The sequence below is a fragment of the Tachypleus tridentatus genome, unplaced genomic scaffold, assembly GCF_004210375.1.
Source record: "Tachypleus tridentatus isolate NWPU-2018 unplaced genomic scaffold, ASM421037v1 Hic_cluster_1, whole genome shotgun sequence".
Lineage (NCBI taxonomy): Eukaryota > Metazoa > Arthropoda > Merostomata > Xiphosura > Limulidae > Tachypleus > Tachypleus tridentatus.
The window spans coordinates 16,015,277-16,039,646 of record NW_027467777.1 but is presented as its reverse complement, the minus strand read 5'-3'; the positions used below and the strand labels follow the sequence as shown (position 1 = coordinate 16,039,646).

At 33.3% G+C, this 24,370-nt stretch overlaps 1 protein-coding gene across 1 annotated transcript in view; it reads left to right on the top strand.

Moving 5' to 3' along the window:
* Positions 1–24,370, top strand: part of LOC143241692 (uncharacterized) — a 57,196-nt gene that overhangs the window by 7,031 nt on the left and 25,795 nt on the right. Inside the window, exons 3-5 of the mRNA XM_076484923.1 lie at positions 3,699–3,816; positions 13,940–14,099; positions 19,251–19,351. Of these exons, the coding sequence (XP_076341038.1) occupies positions 3,699–3,816; positions 13,940–14,099; positions 19,251–19,351 (379 nt within the window). The remainder of the gene's footprint in view (positions 1–3,698; positions 3,817–13,939; positions 14,100–19,250; positions 19,352–24,370) is intronic.

The following is a 24,370-nucleotide window of genomic DNA, read 5'->3' as shown; positions in this document are numbered from 1 at the left end:
CCAAGAGAAACTTTTGTTAGTTTCTCCCACTAGTCTGAGTCCTCTGTAGAATAATATAAAAAAAGTGAAACTACAAGTTAAATGTTAAAACAACCCTTTAGTAAGACAAAGAAGTTCATTGTATTAACTGTATCTTAATAGTATTAAAGTAACTTCAAAACATCTGATAAAAAAACTTTCAAACTGTACAAAATCAAAAACTGTCTTCATATTTTACTAAAATTTTCTGCTGAATGAGGGAAAATTTTAGTTTTAATATTGTAAATACATTAAACTGATTACTTATTCATGATGAATTCAAAACTGTAATTAGCTTTCTAAGTTAAACCTGAAATATAAACTTTGTCACCTTGTGCTCACATGATAAGCAACTTTCACAAGTAACAATCAAACAATGCTCCCAAAGTGTGATAAAACTCCCATCAGTTTTGTTTTGAAATATTGGTATTTGTTTTTGTTAAATAATGTGAAACTGGTCTTGTGCTGTTGTTTATCCTGTATGAAGAAATATCAAAATAATGTGAAATTATTGTAAATTTAAAATAACATTGTTACTTTAATACCAAACATGCAATACTTCAATAAAACTACACATTTCTTGACAGAGTACATGCTAGTTCCAATTTAATGAAACTAGAACAGAATAAAAATTACTGGAGAAGGAAAGGTCAATATTTTTAATAGTCTGCACAAAATATTATTTTTTTCCTTGGACTATTTACAAGCAACTTACACATATGTGGATAAAGTGGATGTTTCAGATTTTTTGAGATCCGTTATAACAATCCAGTAAATAAAATTGTGATATTTAAAGTTAGGGAATGTGAATTTTTTAAAATGTTTTTTTTAAGAAGAAAATGCTTCTGTTTGTCATCACTCACTGTACTCGAAACTTATTGTAAAGTGCCATGGACTATCTGATGGCTTTGCCACATGCCATCACCAGTTTCATAAACTGAAGGAAGATTCAAATGATATAGTTTTCTTATAGATTAAATTTATCAATTTATTTCTTTTGAGAAAGAAGTGCAAGAGATATTTTAATATAGCATTTTGAAACAACATGGGGATCTATTGGTCCATCGCTGCTGTTTCATTATTTAAGTCACAATTGTTATTATTTATATTAAGCCAGTTGTTATTATTTATATCCTTATTAAGCTTTTTCTTACACTCAAATTTACTGCCTTTACAACATCTGAAGACAACACATTTCAAAGGTCAACTACCCTGTTAGAAAAATAGAACTGTCTTAGCTGAAGATAATCTCTACCCTATGTATATTTGTATTCCTAGTCCTGCTTTCTCTTTGTTAAATAAAACAAAAAATTGACACTATCAGTTCTCTTTAGAATCTTAAACACCTGAACTGGATACCCTCCAACTCTTCTCTTTAAAGAGAAAACAATTTGAGAGATTTCAGCCTCTCCTGTTGTGACAATACCTCTATATTGGGGACTATTCTAGTAACCCTTCTCTGAATCATTTCTAATAATTTAGTGTCTTTCCTAAGGCAAGGAACCCATGAATGGATACAATGTTCCAAATATGGGGTAACCAATGACCTATGCAATGAAATTATAACCTCTTTAGACTTGTACTCAGTATTTCTACAGATACAACCTAAAATTCTTATTTGTTTTGCCACAGTACACTGCTTGGGTGACTTTGGAGACTCATGGAGACTTAATAACTGTTGGGGTTATTCCAATCCAAATTATGATAACTCACATGCATTATCTTGTATTTATTATAATTAAAATCTATCTGACATGTAATCAGCAGATCCTCTTCACAGCTAGTGACACCCTAGACCGTAATGTCATCAAATAATTTAAATAATCTATTGACTATTCCTTCATCTATGTTTAACCATGTTTCATTTATTTCCATTACACCAAAATTTTTCTTTCCCACCAGTGCTCCAAAGTCATCTATTTTATTTTTTATACTCCTAACACTATAACAGTAATTAGTAAGCCTATCCTTATGACTACTCCTGTAGTAATTTTCCATGCTAAAATTTTCTTTGCCTTTTATTATTTTTGCATGTAGTTTTTCCTGTCACTCACCTTATTTTATGTTCTTTTACAGCTGAGTAAATAGCCTTAGCAAACAAACCAGTCCTTTCCTATTTACATGTCAACTATCCATTCCAAAAAGCTTTCTTATTGCCCTCTGACCTACTTTTCCTTACATGAATCACAAAAGCTGCATCTCTGGTAGTTCTCTTTATTATACCTATCAGTTATATCCTCCACCTGATTCTTTTTTCCCTATTTCTCTTCAGACTATTCTATCCCCATGTCTTGTCAAGAAATCACCCATAACTATAACCTCCTTACCCACAATCTTTGACCCCATTTGTTTTCCTTCCCTCCAGTAGTTTTTCATGCTGAGAGCTGACATTTGTTATTTAGCACAGTAGACTAATGAGTATTAGATTTACTACTTTTAACCCTGGTAGTTCTTTTTTCTAATTTTCTGAAAGTCATTGTTAGTTGATGTCTCTCTTGCCTGTAAAAGAACTCCTGCTGTGATTTCCCACAATCTACACTTCTTTCTATCTGTTACCTCTACTTTAATTATGATGCTGTCTAACTTTGCCTCCATCCTACAAAATGTACATAAAAATTACACTTCTTCATTACTGGCTTCCCTTCAAAATATGTGCCAGTCCCATGTTCCAAAATAAATCCCACTCCTTGCACCTGTTACATCTGACAAACTCTCAAAGGTGAACTTCTAGTCTTAACCATTATATCTGTACTTATAGCCTGAAAATAAATACTCAGTACCAGATAGTTACGAACTGTTGTTAATATTGTTACTGTTAAGAGTAACTTTTGAAAACCAATTCTATTATTTTTTGTCACTGCTTCATTTTCACAATAAAGTAATAAAAGTTTAGTTTTAATTATGAAGAACTTAGAATTAATGGAATTATCTCAGTATGTGAAATTTAAAAAAGTTTACTGTTGTTCAGTTTAAGAGTTTTTATTACAATATTTTTGTTTTGTGAGCAATCTTTAAAGTTTGGACTTTGTTTTCAGTAAAAAAATAAATAAAATTACATCTCTAATGATGGGAGACAAATTTAATTTTAATTTTTGATACAAGTGTTAAAACTTTAATATTGTTACACCTTATTAATTTAGTTGGATAAGAACTAGATAATGAACAGTTGTGGTTGATGGTATAATGAGGGCTAACACTTCAGTTTGTTTTTATTGTGTCCACTATTAATAGTTTGGAATCCAGATGATCATATTACATGGGTTATTTGACCACACAGTTATTTCATATTTGTGTTATTTGCTTCTCTACACCTGTGATAGTGGGAAAATACTCTTCTGGAGAATATTCCTCAGGTGTAATGTATCACAGCTGTTTAGGTGGTGTGATTCCTATTGTATTCAGTTTATAGAGATTCATTAATTAATGGACACCCCATACTATTGAATATTATATTTGTGAAAGTAATATTATTAGAATAATTATTTTATGAACAAATTAAATATAAATAACAGAATTTTAAGGAAAAATATGTTAAGATCATTACTGGTCATTTATCACTCTGTTTTATAATTAAGTGTCAATATATTAACGTTGTGGTTAAAGATAAACAAACGGAACTTGACCGGAATCTATCATGTTAAACTATGTTAATGTAGTGATACACATTGTTACAAAAGTAGTTATTATTCCCCTCTAGTAACAAGAGAAGATGTTTCCACAGAAGAGGAATCTTCAGTTACAGTCTCTGATTTTAAAATAAAAAATGAAAAGTCTGATGAAGTATCAAAGGACACTGAGGTAATCTGTGGGTTAAAACCTTTATTAAGATAATTATTATAACTAAATATTTTAGAGCATACTTACACATGTTGATGTTACAGAACATTTGGTGTTTGAATTGTTACAGTAAACAAAAATGTTCTCAGCTACAAAATGCCATACTCTTGGTATTCAGTTCCAGATGTGGGAAAGATTGGTTCTTCATCTGGTTCATCGCTAAATATTCTAGTAAAAATGTTCTTTTTTTATTACTTTGTAAGATAATTTTAAAATATTAATTTGGAACCAATAGATCAGCTTCATTTGATGTAGTTTCTCATTTCACAAATATTCTCTTATTACTAATAAATTCTTTTATAAGAAGTTTTTATTCTGTAAATCTTATCTGAGGTTGTTTTTGTAACTGATATTTTAAAGGTGAAATAACATTTAGGGAAAGATTAATAGTTCAGATATAGTAGCTTCTAGTTCCTTCTAGATCAAGTTATTAATGATTTTGACACTTGTACTGTAAGTATAACTTTAGTAAGACTAAGTGTATGGTTTAGATATGTGGATAACACGTTTTATTTGACAGCATGGTAATAGTATATTAGTAGATTTTAAAAACCACATAAAGGTGGTTGTCCCTAACATTCAGTTTGTGTTAAAGACTGAACATTGAATTTCAAATTTTTTAGACACCTATATAGTAGAGTGTTATGAATGGGATAAAAGTTTAGTTTTTAACACTGCTTAACAAAAAGTCTAACTTCTCTGTATTTGTTTTTGTGTCTTTAAATGTCTCTACTTATCATAAATATTTAATGTTAGAGTTGAATTTACTTGTAGAAGATATATTCCTACCATTATTTACAGGATCTGAAATAAACACTAAATCTGTAGGAGTAATAGTACTTTAGAGGTGTCACAATGTAACGTATTGTATGTAAATACGGTCTATGTGCTTACTCAGAATTACACTATGTAACAAAATGTTTATTTTTTCTTGTTCTTGGGCAGAAAGTGTTATTTCCCAATTGCTTATGCCTAAAGTAAATGGAAAAGACCTATTTTTCTCTTCAAACTTTGCTTTTGTGACCTGCTGGCATATAACGAAAACATAATGGGAGATTATATTTGGGGCTGATACGTGAAAGTGATTTACATTACAATCAGAAGTCTCGAAAAACTACTCACTTCTAAACATTTTTGTATAACTTTAGTGTAAATACATGTAAATTTTGATTCATATGCTGTTTTATTCAGACCTTATGTAAATGAAAATGTGCAAATTTGCCTGTTTTTACATAGAAAATAGGTTAATTTCTAAATTTCATTATCCAGGTCACAAAAGCAAAGTTTGAAGGGAATAATGGTCATTTTCTGTACTTTTACAACATAAGCAATTAGGAAATAACACATACTAACAAAATTTGTGTTACATAGTGTTATTTGTACATAAATAGGTAATATGTTTGAAAATCAGTAATTTTAAGGTTAACATGATTTCCTTATTATACATTAAGAAACTGTACTATTGGTCTTAAAAGACAAAGTAAAATATGACATCAATAAAATTCTGTGTAACTGTGGTTTAATATACTCTGATCAGACAAGCTGTAGTGGAAATAGTCTACTATAGAACCAAATATAACCTCTTTTTCCTTTTATTCTAACTTAAAAGTGCACTTTATCAAAATACAGATTATGAGGTAAAGAATATGAAAATGTTACAGATAAATATAAAAGTAATGAATTAGCTGTGGCTAAACATGTTGCACTGTCATTTAACAGTAGAGTGTTATTTAACTGTAAACATATAGTTTGTTATATTTTTTATAATTTCTATAAACAATTTTAAAAACTGTGTGAAATTTGAAAGTACTGAAACAACTTTTGGCCATTTGTTTCAGTCACCACTTTTTCAGTCAGTTAATATAATGTTCAGTTTTTTAATTAGATGTATCATGAGACTTGTTAATTTCTGAAGATTATATAAAATCATGCAAAACTAGTTTAGTTCCTAAAAAAAAATGTTGTTCTGGGCATTGTGTGATTTCATTTTGTAAATCTGTTTTGTATATGTAGAGGGTGTAACAGGTTAGGTAATTATGTAAATTATTTAAATCTTGCATGTGCATGCATCTGTCTCAGTAAATTGTATTTCTAGCAATAATATAGATCATTGCCAAGACATGAGAATGTCTAACAAGCATACGTCCATTTTATTCTGGAATATATTTTATCATTATTATAAATTTTAGTTTTATATATTATTGGCTTTTTTATTTTGCACTTTATCATGTAACTTGCAGATATTGGTAAATAATGTTTTAAAAAACTAAATTTAATGTGTGTTTCTGAAGATTTCTGTGACTTTGGTGTTTATAATGACACTCTTACATGCATATTTTTTTCAACATAAAATACTTTTATTTACAAGCTTTAGGCCTTATTATCAGAGCTTTTGTTCAGCATCAATAAGCTGAGCAATATATTTATTTGTGGAATGTTGTGGGATATATATGTGGACAACAACTGTAACAATAACTTGCATCTGGTATTAAAGTTATTCACCATACAGAAAATATGATGAATGAATAATTTGATTACTTCAATATAATAAACATAAGGAAATTACTATTTTTATTACTTAGTTTAAGTGTATAGCAAGAGGGCCAAAAGCTTGCAAATTAAAGGTATTTTAGTGTAAAAAAAAAAGTCCATGTATGATTGTAATATTAATTTACCTGTGTTATGAAACTTAAAAACAACTGTTAATGTTTTCTAAATATGTACTAGTTTTGCAGGTATACTGTTAAAGTTTTAATTCTGTTGTTTCAAAAGCAGTGTTTTAAGAAAAATGCTTAAACGTAGTTTTCTTATCACACAATCCGTGAGCTGTGAAAAATCTACTTTATAGGAGCTGTGTGTAAACATTTAAGCTTGTTGTGTTTTTTAATGTGTAGGTGACAGTGTAGGAGCTCGCGTGTAAGCATTTAAGCTTGCTGTGTTTTTTGAATGTGTAGGTGACACTGTAGGAGCTGTGTGTAATCATTTAACCTTGCTGTGTTTTTGAATGTGTAGGTGACACTGTAGGAGCTGTGTGTAATCATTTAACCTTGCTGTGTTTTTGAATGTGTAGGTGACAGTGTAGGAGCTGCGTGTAAACATTTAAGCTTGTTGTGTTTTTGAATGTGTAGGAGACAGTGTAGGAGCTGTGTGTAAACATTTAAGCTTGTGTTTTTTAATGTGTAGGTGACAGTGTAGGAGCTGCGTGTAAACGTTTAAGCTTGCTGTGTTTTTGAATGTGTAGGTGACAGTATAGGAGCTGTGTGTAAACATTTAAGCTTGCTGTGTTTTTTTTAATGTGTAGGTGACAGTGTAGGAGCTGCGTGTAAACATTTGCTTGCTGTGTTTTTTTAATGTGTAGGTGACAGTATAGGAGATGCGTGTAAACATTTAACCTTGCTGTGTTTTTGAATGTGTAGGTGACAGTGTAGGAGCTGCGTGTAAACATTTAAGCTTGCTGTGTTTTTGAATGTGTAGGTGACAGTGTAGGAGCTGCGTGTAAACATTTAAGCTTGCTGTGTTTTTTAATGTGTAGGTGACAGTGTAGGAGCTGCGTGTAAACATTTAAGCTTGCTGTGTTTTTGAATGTGTAGGTGACACTGTAGGAGCTGTGTAATCATTTAACCTTGCTGTGTTTTTGAATGTGTAGGTGACACTGTAGGAGCTGTGTGTAATCATTTAACCTTGCTGTGTTTTTTTTGAATGTGTAGGTGACAGTGTAGGAGCTGCGTGTAAACATTTAAGCTTGTTGTGTTTTTGAATGTGTAGGAGACAGTGTAGGAGCTGTGTGTAAACATTTAAGCTTGTTGTGTTTTTTAATGTGTAGGTGACAGTGTAGGAGCTGCGTGTAAACGTTTAAGCTTGCTGTGTTTTTGAATGTGTAGGTGACAGTATAGGAGCTGTGTGTAAACATTTAAGCTTGCTGTGTTTTTTAATGTGTAGGTGACAGTGTAGGAGCTGCGTGTAAACATTTAAGCTTGCTGTGTTTTTGAATGTGTAGGTGACAGTATAGGAGACTGCGTGTAAACATTTAAGCTTGCTGTGTTTTTGAATGTGTAGGTGACAGTGTAGGAGCCTGCGTGTAAACATTTAACTGAAGCTGTGTTTTTTGAATGTGTAGGTGAGAGTGTACGTAGCTTTTGAAATCGTGTAACTCGTGCATCGTGTTTGTGCGTGCGAATGTGTAGGTGACAGTGTAGGAGACTGCGTGTAAACATTTAAGCTTGCTGTGTTTTTGAATGTAGGTGACAGTGTAGGAGCTGTGTGTAAACATTTAGCTGTGTTTTGAATGTGTAGGTGGACACAGGAGACTGCGTTAAACATTTAAGCTTGCTGTGTTTTTTGAATGTGTAGGTGACAGTGTAGGAGCTGAGTGTAAACATTTAAGCTTGCTGTGTTTTTTTAATGTGTAGGTGACAGTGTAGGAGCTGCGTGTAAACATTTAAGCTTGCTGTGTGGTGAACAGTTTTTGCACTGTGTTTTTTGAATGTGTAGGTAACAGTGTAGGAGCTGTGTGTAAACATTTAAGCTTGCTGTGTTTTTTGAAACATTTAAGTGTAGGAGACAGTGTAGGAGCTGTGTGTAAACATTTAAGCTTGCTGTGTTTTTTAATGTGTAGCAGGACTATGTGTAAACATTAAACGCAGTGTTAGGTGACAGTGTAGGAGCTGTGTGTAAACATTTAAGCTTGCTGTGTTTTTTTAATGTGTAGGTGACAGTGTAGGAGCTGTGTGTAAACATTTAAACTTGCTGTGTTTTTTTAATGTGTAGGTGACAGTGTAGGAGCTGCGTGTAAACATTTAAGCTTGCTGTGTTTTTTAATGTTTAGGTGACAGTGTAGGAGCTGTGTGTAAACATTTAAGCTTGCTGTGTTTTTTAATGTGTAGGTGACAGTGTAGGAGCTGTGTGTAAACATTTAAGCTTGCTGTGTTTTTTAATGTTTAGGTGACACTGTAGGAGCTGTGTGTAAACATTTGACCTTGCTGTGTTTTTGAATGTGTAGGTGACAGTGTGGAGCTGTGTGTAAACATTTAAGCTTGCTGTGTTTTTTTTGAATGTGTAGGTGACAGTGTGGGAGCTGTGTGTAAACATTTAAGCTTGCTGTGTTTTTGAATGTGTAGGTGACAGTGTACATCTTTGTGCCTTTTTAAAGTGTAAAATAATTTTAGAAATGTTTTTACAGGAAAAGGGAAACAAGTTTTCCAATCTTTGAAGGATGTCACAGCATTTCTGGTGGTTTATTACCTAAACATTGCTTTAGTTAGAGACAGTTAAACTGTATTTAGGTCTTACATTTATGTTGTAGTTTACTGAATGGTTTTATGATTTTTATAAGTTTAACTTGTCTGAATTGTGGGGATGCCAGAATAAGGTCATAAAGTCCTGTTGACATGTTGGTATAAACAGAGAATTTGAAAGTAAAATTAAGACTATGTGCAAAAATAAAGATGTGAAATTACACCTGAGAAAGGTTACTACTCTTTTGTAGTGAATTTCTATAAAAGTTTAAACATACAGATATTTTTTAATTTGTTAATTTTAAACATTGCAGCACCATATGTAGTTGACAATAGATATGGTTATTAATATATTAAAGAAAATGTAAAATATAAACATTTACCTTAAATGTTTGATATTCATTAAAGAGATTAGAGATGCTGTAAAGTAAATATGAAAACTGTAAGATGAAAATAGTATTTTTTACACTTCATATAAAAGTCGTTGGTTGTGAACTATTAAGAGTGTGAAAGAGACAAATAACTAAATGAAATAAATTTTTATTATAAATAGTAGAAAAAATAAAAAAAATGTACTTTTCTGAAACTTCAGGAACATACTTGTTAAATATCAGTTAAGTTTGTACGTATTTCTGTTGAAACTTCAGGAACATACTTGTTAAATATCAGTTAAATTTGTACGTATTTCTGTTGAAACTTCAGGAACATACTTGTTAAATATCAGTTAAGTTTGTACGTATTTCTGTTGAAACTTCAGGAACATACTTGTTAAATATCAGTTAAGTTTATCAGTATGCATATTTCTGTTGAAACTTCAGGAACATACTTGTTAAATATCAGTTAAGTTTGTACGTATTTCTGTTTGTTAATTTTAAACTTTTCCTTACACTGTACATTGATAATAACAGTTTGTTAATGAATTTAGTAGAGAAAATTGAAAATAAAATGAAATTTACCCTAAAAACATGTGGTATTCATTTATGAGATTCTAGATATTATGCAAAGGAAATGTGAAAATCTTGAGATAAAAAAATAGTATTTCCAAAGCTTACTTCTCTCCCCTGACTCAGTTACTCTACTGTTGGGGTTTCTTCCTTTGCCCATTGGTCTGATTTTCTCTTGTTAACTTCAGTCTTTCATACTGCACTTAATTGCCATAGTTGATATCTGTCTTCACCTGTCTCGATGTGTCCTCTGTACCATCTTATTCCTCTGTATCATCTTATATTACTTTTTCTCTACAAAATGTTCACAAATGTGTTTCTCTGTTTTATGATTATTAGGACATACCTTGAGCATTGTTTGTTACATAGCTTATTTTCATGAAAGTTGATACTGTTCGTTAGCTTATTGTAGTGAGATGGTGACATATATTTAGTTTGGTGGTATTCTTCCGGGGGGTTTCTGAGGCTGCAGTTTAGGGTATTCCAACAGATTGTGGAGAGAATTTAGAATCACTTTTCCTGTGCCATCGTTTAATCTGTTGCTTTCTCAGGAGGCCACTTTTGAGTGAGCTGCCTTATCAGCTTTTCTTTTAATCCAGTTGATCCATTGAGTGTGTGATGTTTCAGATCTTTCCCCAGTAGTTTTAGAGTGTGTACTACCTTAATTGATGGCTGAAAGGCCTGGGAGCAAATACTTAGCTTTTCCCCCATCCGTTAACATTGTGGTTCTTGCAGGGAAATTTATTGGTCAGTTATGTGAAGGAACAACTTTATCTTATTTGGCACAATTGTTGGAACTATGTGATTTAGCCTACCATTGTCAAGTGGAACTACATTCCAAGTGCCAAAAAATGCATCTGCTCCTAGAAATTTGGATTCTAGAGTGGACTTTATAGTTAACCTGAATATATCAATACCCCCTGGTAAGACAACTCTGAAGTCCAGTATCTTGTCTTCCTAAAACTAAACTTTCTTAGAAGACTCTTGGGTTCACCATGTTGAGTTGGATCCATTGTTAGCATGCACATTGGTTTGAGTGTCAGTTTGTACATTCATCCCTGTTGTTACAGGCATCTCAGCTTTCATCAGCTCCTATAGGGGCTCATAGATCCACTGCTGTTTGAGGATTCCAAACCTTAATATTAGTCTTTTGATCCATTAGTACACAGAATAGATTCTCTCTGTATCCAAGGGTTCTGCTGCTTGACTGAAACAGTGCTTGCAGCATTGGTGATTATTGTATGCCTTCAGAGTCTGTGGTATACCTTAACCATTCATCTAGGAACACTGCAGATCCTTGAATGAAATTTTCACCACTATTGTCCATCCAACCTGTACGGTTTCCATCTCCCATAGATCCTCACAAATTGGTATTTAATTCTAAGGCTGTCAGAGAGGAGTGTCATGGCAGTTATTCTGGGGTTTTATCTCTCAGTTTTTTGGGCCCAAGAAGACAGGAGATTGGTGTCCACTTATTGATTTTATCATGTGTATCTATGCATAGATTCTCCAACATTCAAATGTAGCTTCCCTAACATAAACCTTGGTAAAATACTGAAATATGAAAATATAGAATTAGAGTGAAGTACTGTTGTTGTCTCAAATAATCTGTATTATAGATATCAATGTGAATAAAAATATATTTCTAAATCTTTAGTTTATATTTCATTTAAAAAGTTCTGGTCATCAAAATAATTATTTATTCTTGGTTTCTTGTTTCATCTATTTAAGATATAAATATTAAGTTTCAGTATTTGTTCTTGTTTAAGATTTTTGAAGTATTGTAAGTGGTTTGATTTTAGTGAGTTAAAGTGTCTGCTTTAGCAGATGAATCAAAACTTTTTTTGTCATTTCATTCTATATTACATTTACAGTATATGTTATTTTTATGAAATGTAAAATTGATTACAATAGAAAGATAAAATAATATTAGTATGTATACCACTACTAATAAAATAGAAACTTCATATTACTGGTATTTTTATTTGAAGCAGATTTCTATTAAAGATACTATTTATTTTACCAAAGGAACATTGTGACAATTGTTTTGAAATAAAATACTTTCTTTATTTCATGTTCTCTAAAAATGTATTAAAGAGACTTTAATATACTCTTCAAAAAAGAAACACAAAAGGGATATTTTTTTATTTGAAAGAGAAATATATGTAATAACGTTACAAGCTCAGAGTATGTGATGTGACACGTGTTAAGGGACTGATTGTCAGACCAAAATGGCGATAAAAGATGTGTACTTTGAAAGCGGAGGAAAACATCGGATTTTTTAAAGCAAACGCATGCGTGTCCAGTAATTTTTTTGAGAGATCTGAATGTTCTACAAGTGTAACATGTGCAAAATCCTATAAAAGTGGCGGGTTCTCGGTTTTCATAGCTCAGTGTTAAGCCACCGACCGCGCAATACAGTTACGCCAAGACTGACTGAAGCACAACGTAACAGCGCCATTGGTTGCTTGGAAGCAGGCGAATCTCGATCAGATGTTGCTAGAGCTGTGAATGTCCACCCAAGCACCATCACAAGGCTATGGAATCGTCATCAACAACATGGATCAACTTCGTGACCGTCCACGATCTGGCAGACCTCGTGTGACCACGCCCGCACAAGATCGCTACATTCGGTTACGTCACCTTCGGGATAGGACCACCACTGAGATGTCTACTGCCTCAACCATACCATGGCTGCATAGGATTTCTGATCAGACCGTACGCAACCGTCTATGAGATGCAGGAATCCGACCACGACGTCCAGTCAGAGCGTCATCCTCACCCAGCAACATCGCAAGCGGCGGCTGCAGTGGACTTCGGGCACATCGGGTATGGCCTCATCGACAATGGAGGCATGTTTGGTTCAGCGATGAATCACATTTTATGCTTCGTAGGCAGGATGGAAGGACCCGTGTGTACCGTCGCCGAGGTGAACATTTTGCAGGAAGTTGACAGATTTGGTGGTGGTAGCATCATGATGTGGGCTGCCATCGCCTACAATGCCAGAACAGACCTTTTGCACATTTGAGGAATCTTACAGCTTAACGATCGTCGGCGACATTCTTAGGCCCTATGTGCAACCCATCATGGTGAACGTCAAGGATGTTTTTCAACATGACAACACCCGTCCTCACACAGCCCGACTCACCACTGTCTTCTTGAGACACCACAACATCAACATTCTTTCCTGGCCCTCCAGATCACCAGATTTAAACCCCATCGAACATCTTTGGGACGAGTTGGACCGACGTCTGCGACGGCGACAACCTCAACCGCAGACTCTATCTTAGCTTGCAGCAGCTTTGCAGGCTGAGTGGACAGCCATTCCATAGGATGTGATTCGTCATCTCATAGCTTCCATGTGCAGGAGATGCCAAGCAGTTATTGATGCTCACGGGGGGGCATACTCGTTATTGATGTTGAGTGATGTTAAACTTCACCTAGTGAGTGTGGACTTTGCCTTTGCAGACTTTGTATGTTCAGCAGTGAATGTGCAAAGTTTCACACATGTCATACAGAACTGCCCGGAATAAACTTGTAAACAATGTGTCTCAAATTTTGCCTTTTGCGTTTCATTTTTTGAAGAGTATATTTGTTATTTATTTACAGTTATTATTTATTTCCAAAACTTCCCTCGAAACATCACTAAAGGAGTTTTAGTAAATAGTGTATCAGTCATTATACCTCACAATTTTTGTGCCATTTCTGAACATGTGCATATCATGTGACTAGTTTCCAGCAATAGTACAGCACCACCTTCAGTGGTATAACTTGTTCCCTCTGCTATTCCTTTTCACCTTCTCAGTTGGTATAACACTGTTTAGATGTGCATTTAATATTTCTGAGTATGATTATAAGTATATATTTTATTTATAACATTAGTTATTATTGATTTATTTTTTTTAGAACATATTTGTCGATGTAGAAATTGAACAAAATAGTAATTCACCAAAAGATGGAAGCACTTCCAATGATGAAGTTGTTGATTATTCACAACATACAAGTATGAAAAAAGAACCAGATGTTGAATTTCAACAAACTGACACTGGATTAGAAGTTTTATCAAGTGAGTGTAACTAATTAAACATATGAGGATAGACAATAGAAGAAAATTGTGAAATAAAACCATAAGCGTTATGGAGTAAACATTGTAATAGAGAAATAGAGTTTATCTAGACTTATTATAATTTTATTTTTATGATATTCATCTTATAAGTCCTTTGTATATCAGCAGGACACCTAGTGAGTAGACCGCTTTTAGATCTGGTCAGTTAAAAGCAGTGTTAAAACTTTCTTATGCATGAATGCAACTGTCTTTTGGCCAGTTTTAACTTTGCAGTAGCACTGAGGCCAAATCCTATTTAAGTCATGACGATGAGACACTCATTTAAATTAAAATGTTTCGTCTCCAGATTGCTGGTGTGGGTATTAAAACTTTTATTAAAATAAATTCCATAACAATGTTTTTTACTTTCTTAGGTCATACTGAAGATGTTAACCTCAAGCCGTCTTGAGAAATCAAATTTAAAGTAGACTGATGATAGTTCAAAGTGATTTCAGCCACTAAAATATGTGATGGATAGTGTTCCAGTATTAGCTTACCTTGAGAGGGTTTCTCTCTTCACTTTGTATACAGTTACCAGTGACAACTGTTATAAACACAGGATGGAATGGAGTGTTGTAGTGTAATGTTACATCTACCAAATAACGTTACTGTAGTAAGAATAAAGACCTGCTTGTAGATGTAGCGTGTAATGAACAGTTCTGGTATTACTTGTATAGTTGATAATTTACTGTTAAAGTACACCATACATTGTTGATGTGGTGAACCTTGTAATAGTTGTAGATATAATCTTATGTTAGGTCACAATGTTGCATCAATATGTCTTGATTCTTACAGCAGACTGGACATGCAAGTAGACATTTTGTACTGGCAAATGAAAACTTGTACATTGTTTGTTGGATGGTCAGATTCTGGACCTAACGTTATTGTTATATGTAAAGTCTCAGACATGACACTGGGCTATGAAATAAATGAAAATACATTTGTTTAATGGATTGAAGCTGTGTTAGAATGCTATACATTTGTTTAATGGATTGAAGCTGTGTTAGAATGCTATACATTTGTTCGTTATCTCTAACAGACTGACGATTCTTTTTGCATATAAATATCCATGAAGTGTTGCTAGTTCACTAGGTTAACACCATCTTCTGTTATGGCTGTCAGGATATGACTCACACAACTCCATTGCTGTTTCTTAATCATTTGACAGGTTGGTATTTACTCCCTTCAATACCAAACGTTCTACCATTTTATGTTAATGTATTGCTGTATTAATCATATTGCAGTGGGTCAAAGGTCATGCCATTGCATTTGTTGATCTGCATTCAAAGTTTTATTGAACTACTGTTTTATGAATTTATGTCAATAAGTTTGGTATCAATTTGTAGATTATAATTCAAGTTGTAGTACGGTTCATTTGTTAATTTCTTAATTTAAAAATAAATATTAAGAGAACAGATTTTAGTTAGTCATGTGGTATGTTGAATAAAACACTGATTAAAGTTAGATGTTTGTAATGTATGAATGCTAAGTATATAGTTTTATACAAATTAGGAACTCAAATTACTAATATTTATGAGCTACAGTATAAAATAAGAATCTTATATCTTTCATTTTGTTGAGCTGTGGCTGATGTACTGAATCAAACACAGTTGCCCCATTCCTCTCTTTCAATTTTGGAAATGGTCCCTCATGTACATTTGTTTCAATATGTGACATGTTGTCACAGCTTAAAATACTCCTTAGTGGTTTTCTCTGTTAGAAAGTTACCTCATTCTTTTGAACCAAGATTTCGAGGGTGTAGGTTGTGTCTTTAGTTTGCTTGAAATTTCATTTTTGTTTTAGACCGAGATATAGCTTAGTTCCAAAGTTTTATAGATTATACTCAAATTCAATGGTGTGTGTGTATATATATATAAAAATGTATAGAAAGAGCAGTTTATCTTTTTTTTTTGTTATTCGAATGTGTACATAAAGCATAGAAAAATGTTTCATGTCATCCATGTGCAAAATGTTAAAAGACTTAGCAAACTATGTCAAGTAGCAGCTGAGTTCATAGGTCATAGCTAGAAGAGATAACTGTTTGTAGCAGCTGAGTTCACAGGTCATAGCTAGAAGAGATAACTGTTTGTAGCAGCTGAGTTCATAGGTCATAGGTCACAGCTAGAAGAGATAACTGTTTGATTTACTTCTTTATTTATTGTTTTATATTTTAAGAAAAATAATTTTAATAAATGAGTTCTAAATATTAATAATCTATATTTTATGTACATGAAATGTGAATATATATTACAAGATACTGGTCTACTGAAACACGGCCAAGATACGGTCACTTTGTAAAGACTAAAGGTCAGTTTCATTCACATTATTAAATCTGGTAACATGAATGCATGCAGTGGTGGATTTTATGTTTTATGGGTCCAGAGGTTAATCTTTGTGGGACCTACATCCCGTGTAATTTTACATAGAATAAAATTGTCAATGGGTCTCCATCAAAGACCATGGGCTCTGGGTTGAGCCCCTTCTAGTTCCTACCTAAATATGCCACTGTGTGCATGTGCGACATGTTGATGCAATTTTTGTATTGTTAGCCAGACACAACTAGGAAGTCACTATAATTAAAATAATAAATATATAACATTTTGAGATTAAGATATTTAGTCTAAATTTTTTTATTTTATGTTGTTATGTGGTCATTCTAGAATGAAAAAAAATTATTTTTATTTCCTGATTTATTAAGGTGGCTGAAAGATTGGTTAAATTTATTGACACATTATATTTAGGAAAAAAAAATATATAAAGTGTTATTGAAAATGAATGTTTGAAATGTATTTAGGAGGTTTTAGAGATTATACAAATAATAGAGATTTTTGGGATGAAAAATAGTTTTCTAATTATAATGTGTTGAAACAGACTTGATATTTACACAAACAATTCTTTAGTAAAAACACTTCATTAAAAATTGAGTTTTTGTGTACAAAAAATTTGTGATCTTTACAAAAAGGCTACCAAATTTTATGAAGATACACATATTGCATCAAAACTTAGAGTATAAATAATGTAACGTGCAAATGTGTTTATGAACTCGTGCATATTATATAAAGCCTGTTGGATTTTGGTCTATTTTGTTTGAAACAGGAATTAATTTAGAAATGTTAAGTTATAATGGATGTTGAGAAATAACTGAATAATTATTAATTGGTAAGAATGAAAAATAAATAGATGTAATTATTGGAGTGATAGAGACTTAAGATACCTCAATATGGCCACTATTTGGGTATCATAGGATGACCGGATGGTCACTGTTCTCTGGCCATGTGTATTGGAGTGATAGAGACTGTTAAGATACCTCAGTATGGCCACTATTTAGGTATCAGAGGATGACCGGATAGTCACTGATCCCTGGCCATGTGTTCTGAGATTTCTTGCGTGATTGTTACAGTTGCATCAGTTATTCAAGTGTGCAGCTCTTCCAACTTTGATACTTTCACATCAACCCACTTCAAATCTAGTAATAACAAACTTCAGAGGTCAGTCTATCACATATAGTTTATTTAATGTGGTTTCTGCTCTGTGCAAAAAAAAAAAGGAATTTAATGATTCATAGACTCCCTGTATTGCATGTTATGGGTAACATGTATTTAGTAATATTATTAGAATAATTGGTTCATATAAAGGCTGTAGCTCAGAAACTGAATATGGTGGAAGAACATTCCAAAATTCTCACTGATTTTAAATATGTTTTAGTTACATCTTAGTGTATCAGTATGGTTGTTAAAGATGGACAGGTGGAACTGTAAAGCATGTGAAATAAACAAATGTAATAGCTACAATTTCACACAGGCTAATGACAGAGTCTTGTCTGTGTAGTGAAATATTAAACAGTTTCACACAGGCTAATGACAGTCTTGGCTGTGTTGTGAAATATTAAACAGTTTCACACAGGCTAACAACAGAGTCATGGCTGTGTTGTGAAATATTAAACAAGTGTTTTGACTGAAATTTCTCAAGTTGAACTGCCACATAAACAAATGCTTTGACTAAGTTTTCTCATGAGCTAAACTATAGATTTTTGGACATGTTGCAAAATATTAGTTGTGAAGTGCTAAATGCTAATGAATGTTGAATGTTGAATACACATGTCAAGAACAACTTACATTGTATTAAAAATCATCTGTATACTGGTGAGAAGTGGGAAGATTTTCATGTAAAGTGGTTCTAATAAGACAGTTATATAGGTTTAAACGTGTGTTCATGGCTGTGAAAATATCCACAAAGTACCAACAAATGTAATCTGGTTGGAAAGATGTTCATACAAGACAGATCATACAGGATGAGGAATTCTATACACAGATAAAGTTTTACATCATTTGATGTCCAGTCATTGGTCACTGGGTATCAACCACTAGAATGAAACGAGTCCACTGTAATTGCTGCACCAGTCACTTCATGGTTGACCTCCAAGAATTTGAATGGATTATGCTGCAACAATGTATAAAAACTGATGTTTTGTTATTCCTGATATTGGAATTCCTCATCCTCAAGATTGCACCAAAGGGTTCCAGGTTTTTTGGTTGCACCAGCTCTTTTAGGTAGTTTCCTGAGGTATACAAACAGAAAATGGTAGTTTATCTATTCTTTCAAGAGTTGTGCTACTCTAACTCATGCACTTTTTAATGGCTTCTCTCCTTTCACTGTTAATAATGTCAGGTGGAAATATGACACATAATGCAAAAGTTGTTAAAGTTATATGATTAATGTTGGTAGGGTTAAAAATACTGGGGAACTAATATAAGTTACTGAAAGTGTAAACTTTTATATAATCAATGTTTTTGTCTTTTCTTTATTATGAGCCTTTATATGTTAATTAACGTTAATAAAGTGTTTATTTTTATATGTAGAATTGGACTCTTGTTTATTCCTTGCTTTAGTAGTAAACTTCCTTAAGTTCGTTGACTTGTGTACCTGTTTGCAAAAACATACCCTGGGTTTTGTCATCCCTAATGATGCTCTCTTATTCCCACAATAGAGCACCTTGTTGCATCTGTACTGGTGTAAAGAAAACTTGTCATTTCACAGACAGAACTTGTTATAATGTAGCAACACACAGAAGTCAAATGTTCTGTTATAAAAATATTTATTTTATACCTCTAGTGACAAGAGAAGATGCTTCTCCAGAAGAAGGACCTTCATTCTCAGTCTTTGGTTATGAAATACAAAAAGAAAATTCCAATGGAATGTCAAAGGAAACTGAGGTAATTTGTGTATACGATACGATAGCTAGATAATTGTAGAGAACATTTATGTAGTACTGAGGTTGTGTAATGTCTCAAAGGAAACTGAGGTAATTTGTGTATACGATACGATAGCTAGATAATTGTAGAGAACATTTATGTAGTACTGAGGTTGTGTAATGTCTCTAAGGAAACTGAGGTAATTTGTGTATATATACGATAGCTAGATAATTGTAGAGAACATTTATGTAGTACTGAGGTTGTGTAATGTCTCAAAGGAAACTGAGGTAATTTGTGTATCACGATACGATAGCTAGATAATTGTAGAGAACATTTATGTAGTACTGAGGTTGTGTAATGTCTCAAAGGAAACTGAGGTAATTTGTGTATACGATCGATAGCTAGATAATTGTAGAGAACATTTATGTAGTACTGAGGTTGTGTAATGTCTCTAAGGAAACTGAGGTAATTTGTGTATCACGATCACGATAGCTAGATAATTGTAGAGAACATTTATGTAGTACTGAGGTTGTGTAATGTCTCAAAGGAAACTGAGGTAATTTGTGTATACGATACGATAGCTAGATAATTGTAGAGAACATTTATGTAGTACTGAGGTTGTGTAATGTCTCTAAGGAAACTGAGGTAATTTGTGTATACGATACGATAGCTAGATAATTGTAGAGAACATTTATGTAGTACTGAGGTTGTGTAATGTCTCAAAGGAAACTGAGGTAATTTGTGTATCACGATCTGATAGCTAGATAATTGTAGAGAACATTTATGTAGTACTGAGGTTGTGTAATGTCTCAAAGGAAACTGAGGTAATTTGTGTATACACGATCGATAGCTAGATAATTGTAGAGAACATTTATGTAGTACTGAGGTTGTGTAATGTCTCAAAGGAAACTGAGGTAATTTGTGTATCTGATCGATAGCTAGATAATTGTAGAGAACATTTATGTAGTACTGAGGTTGTGTAATGTCTCAAAGGAAACTGAGGTAATTTGTGTATACGATCACGATAGCTAGATAATTGTAGAGAATATTTATGTAGTACTGAGGTTGTGTAATGTCTCAAAGGAAACTGAGGTAATTTGTGTATACCAGATACTATAGCTAGATAATTGTAGAGAACATTTATGTAGTACTGAGGTTGTGTAATGTCTCAAAGGAAACTGAGGTAATTTATGTATATGATAATGATAGCTAGATAATTGTAGAGAACATTTATGTAGTGCTGAGGTTGTGTAATGTCTCAAAGGAAACTGAGGTAATTTGTGTATAATGATATGATAGCTAGATAATTGTAGAGAACATTTATGTAGTACTGAGGTTGTGTAATGTCTCAAAGGAAACTGAGGTAATTTGTGTATACGATACGATAGCTAGATAATTGTAGAGAACATTTATGTAGTACTGAGGTTGTGTAATGTCTCAAAGGAAACTGAGGTAATTTGTGTATACGATACGATAGCTAGATAATTGTAGAGAACATTTATGTAGTACTGAGGTTGTGTAATGTCTCAAAGGAAACTGAGGTAATTTGTGTATAACGATACGATAGCTAGATAATTGTAGAGAACATTTATGTAGTACTGAGGTTGTGTAATGTCTCAAAGGAAACTGAGGTAATTTGTGTATACGATAATGATAGCTAGATAATTGTAGAGAATATTTATGTAGTACTGAGGTTGTGTAATGTCTCAAAGGAAACTGAGGTAATTTGTGTATACGATACGATAGCTAGATAATTGTAGAGAACATTTATGTAGTACTGAGGTTGTGTAATGTCTCAAAGGAAACTGAGGTAATTTATGTATATGATACGATAGCTAGATAATTGTAGAGAACATTTATGTAGTGCTGAGGTTGTGTAATGTCTCAAAGGAAACTGAGGTAATTTGTGTATACGATATGATAGCTAGATAATTGTAGAGAACATTTATGTAGTACTGAGGTTGTGTAATGTCTCAAAGGAAACTGAGGTAATTTGTGTATACGATAACGATAGCTAGATAATTGTAGAGAACATTTATGTAGTACTGAGGTTGTGTAATGTCTCAAAGACTCAATTTTGACTTTTTTTCCACTTATACATTAAACTTTTAACATGGATGGATATTGTTTTAGAAGTAATGGATTCAGTTTGTATCTACAACAACATCTGGCTGTTTGACTGCATGGTTAAAGTCTGTATACATTGAAGTTTAATTTACTATTATCAATACATCCAAATGAACTTGATATCTAAACATATTTAAAATTGAAATTTTAATGTAATGTAGATTTAATTTTCTAATATCAATAGGAAATATTTAAGTAAATTTGGAAATCTCCACTCACCAAAAGCCATCTCAGTTGTGGTCTACCCTTTAAGTGTAGCTAGTGTTTTCAGTAACAGTTTGACAGTCTATTACACTCCATCAGTTTTGCATCATTTCAGAACATTCTGATGATGTGACTACCTTCCAATGATGATACTGCACCCTCTCTACTAGAGCAACTAGCTTCCTCTACTATTCTAGAAAACTCATAACTATCTATATTGGCATTATATTGTACAGACATGGTGTTAACTTACTTTCCATGCGACTGCAAAATATTTTTTGTGCTTGATCATAAATTTGTCAGTTCATCATCTTGTATTTGATTTCCATCATTTCTATTTGTTTTAGAAGTATTTCTGTTTTCTGGATTCCAATTTATTTACATGAATTCAAGATTTAATTTGGTGGAATATTAAATTCCATGTGAAAGAAGACTGTTTCTAATACGAGTCCTCACTTCTTTGGTATGATGATGACTGCTGGGGGAAGCACAGGTTTTAGTTCATGGGGAAATCATGTCTTATGTTCAATTGACGATTTCTTCTTTTCACTCAACTGACAATTTCATCTTTTCATGTAACAATTTTTTGATAAAAATATGAGTGAAAATATCCTTCTTTGTTACTGAACCTCCATGTTATCTCCAGGGTTGAGTATTGTTTTTTTTCCCCAAGAAATCTGTGAATTTTTTTTCAGCATGTATTCATCACTTTTAGTAGGTATACTTGTGTTTACTGAGTTCATGTGATCTTCTGTGGATTGATCTGATTTCCTCGTGCAATAATTTAGGTCTCATATTCGCTTAATATTTGGAAAGTTAGATTTTTATAATTCTTGTACAATCTAAGTTACTTTTATTTCAAATTTTTATTTAGATCTTGGTTATTACTGTTTTTGTTTAAATGTTGGTACTTATACAGGTTTTGCACAATAGTTACTGTTTGGGAAATTGTAACTTTTGTCAGTTTTTTAGTGTAATAGTTTGTTATTTGTACTTCTTTTCACTGTGTATGTTATTTAGTTTTCAAGTTGTTTTTTTTCTTTACTACTAATTGCATCTAATTGGGGGATTAGATTTGAGCCAAAATTTGTTATTGTTAACTGGGTGCCTTTTTTGTTCTAATGTTCTTCAGGTTTTACTTTTGTGTCTTAATGTATCTTTGAGTGGTTTTGTACTTTAGGTCATTATTTTTATGTACTTTGTAGCTTATAGTAACTTTCTCTAAATATGTTTTGTCTCTCTGGCTGTACTTCACAACAGTTCTGTGTGTTCTGTCTGAATAGTTTTGTCTTCAGTTTTGCTTCCCCCTATCTACCTCTCAGATCTCCTTCAACCCTCCTTGGTATCATTCCTGTTCCACTCATCTTGTCTAGTCTGTTTAAGATTTACTACACAAAGGGGATATCCACTCTTCCTGGTTTTACTCCCATGTACTTATTGGAATATTGGAGACCCGCCATTGATTGTCGAAGTTGAATTCTTATTTGAAGTTGCCTCGCTTCACCATGGTGTCCTACCTCTCACTTCATGGTTTTGCCACCAGAACTCTGGATAACTAAATCGTTATGATGGATGCTTAATCCTTACATTCTAGCTGCTCCACTGATCACAACCTTTCTCTTTTCAATACTGGTTCTTCTACTTATTTTCATGCACCTAGTTTGTCCTTTTCTGCTATTGATCTCTCAGTGTACTCCACTTCATTATTCTCCCATTTTTCATGGAGGATTGACAATAATCCACAAAGCAGTGATCCTTTTTCTATAATTTTGAAAGAGACTGGCTGTGGCTAATGCCACCAGATCCGTGTGCCCTGGTGTAAGCTGGATCGAGCAAACTGGCCCTCTTTCACTAATCTTGCAGAACTTGATCCTGCCATCGTCTGTAAGCTGTCAATAGACAACTGTGTGGCAGCAGTAAATGACTGTATTATACAAGCAGCTGCTCAGTGTATTTCTAAAACCTTGACAAGTTTCCCACTGTATCCTGTCTGTTGTGGAATCCTCCCTTTCACATGGCATGGAAGGCTTAAAACGCCCTGGGATACTTTCCATCAATATCCCACACTCTCAAACCTCATCACTTTTCAGTGGGCCCTTGCACATACTCAGTGGGTAAGACATCAAAGCCAGAAAGAATCTTTGATTAAGTTCACAACTGGTATATCTTATACCACGAGTTCCAAAGTAATATGGGACTAGATTTGAAAGGTCAGTGGGCAATATAATTCTGTCCCCCTCTTGATCTTGCTCTCTGATGACCAAGAAGTAGATACCCAAAGCATTGCCAATACTCTGGGTGACAGCTTTTGCTGGATATCTAGCACTTCTACTTCTTCCTCTTCTTCCACCTTCTTGACCATCAAGACTGTGGAGAGCTTATCACCTCTTTCCTTTTGAGCTGATTGTCTCTATGACCATAATTGTCTCTTTACGCTGATGGAACTCAAACTGGCCCTTCATTGGTCTTCATTCATCAGTTGGATTAGATGATGTACACTATGACATGCTGTGCCATCTGTCTACTGCTTTTCTTGCTATTCTTCTGATTGTTTTTAACTGGATCTGACACGAGAATGTTTTTCCTAATGCCTGGCACCAGGCTATTGTCCTACCTTTCTAAGCCTGAGAAGGATCTCAAGATTCCTTCAAATTACTGTCCAATTGCTTTGACGCATCTGTTTCTGTAAGACCTTAGAGGGGATGGTTA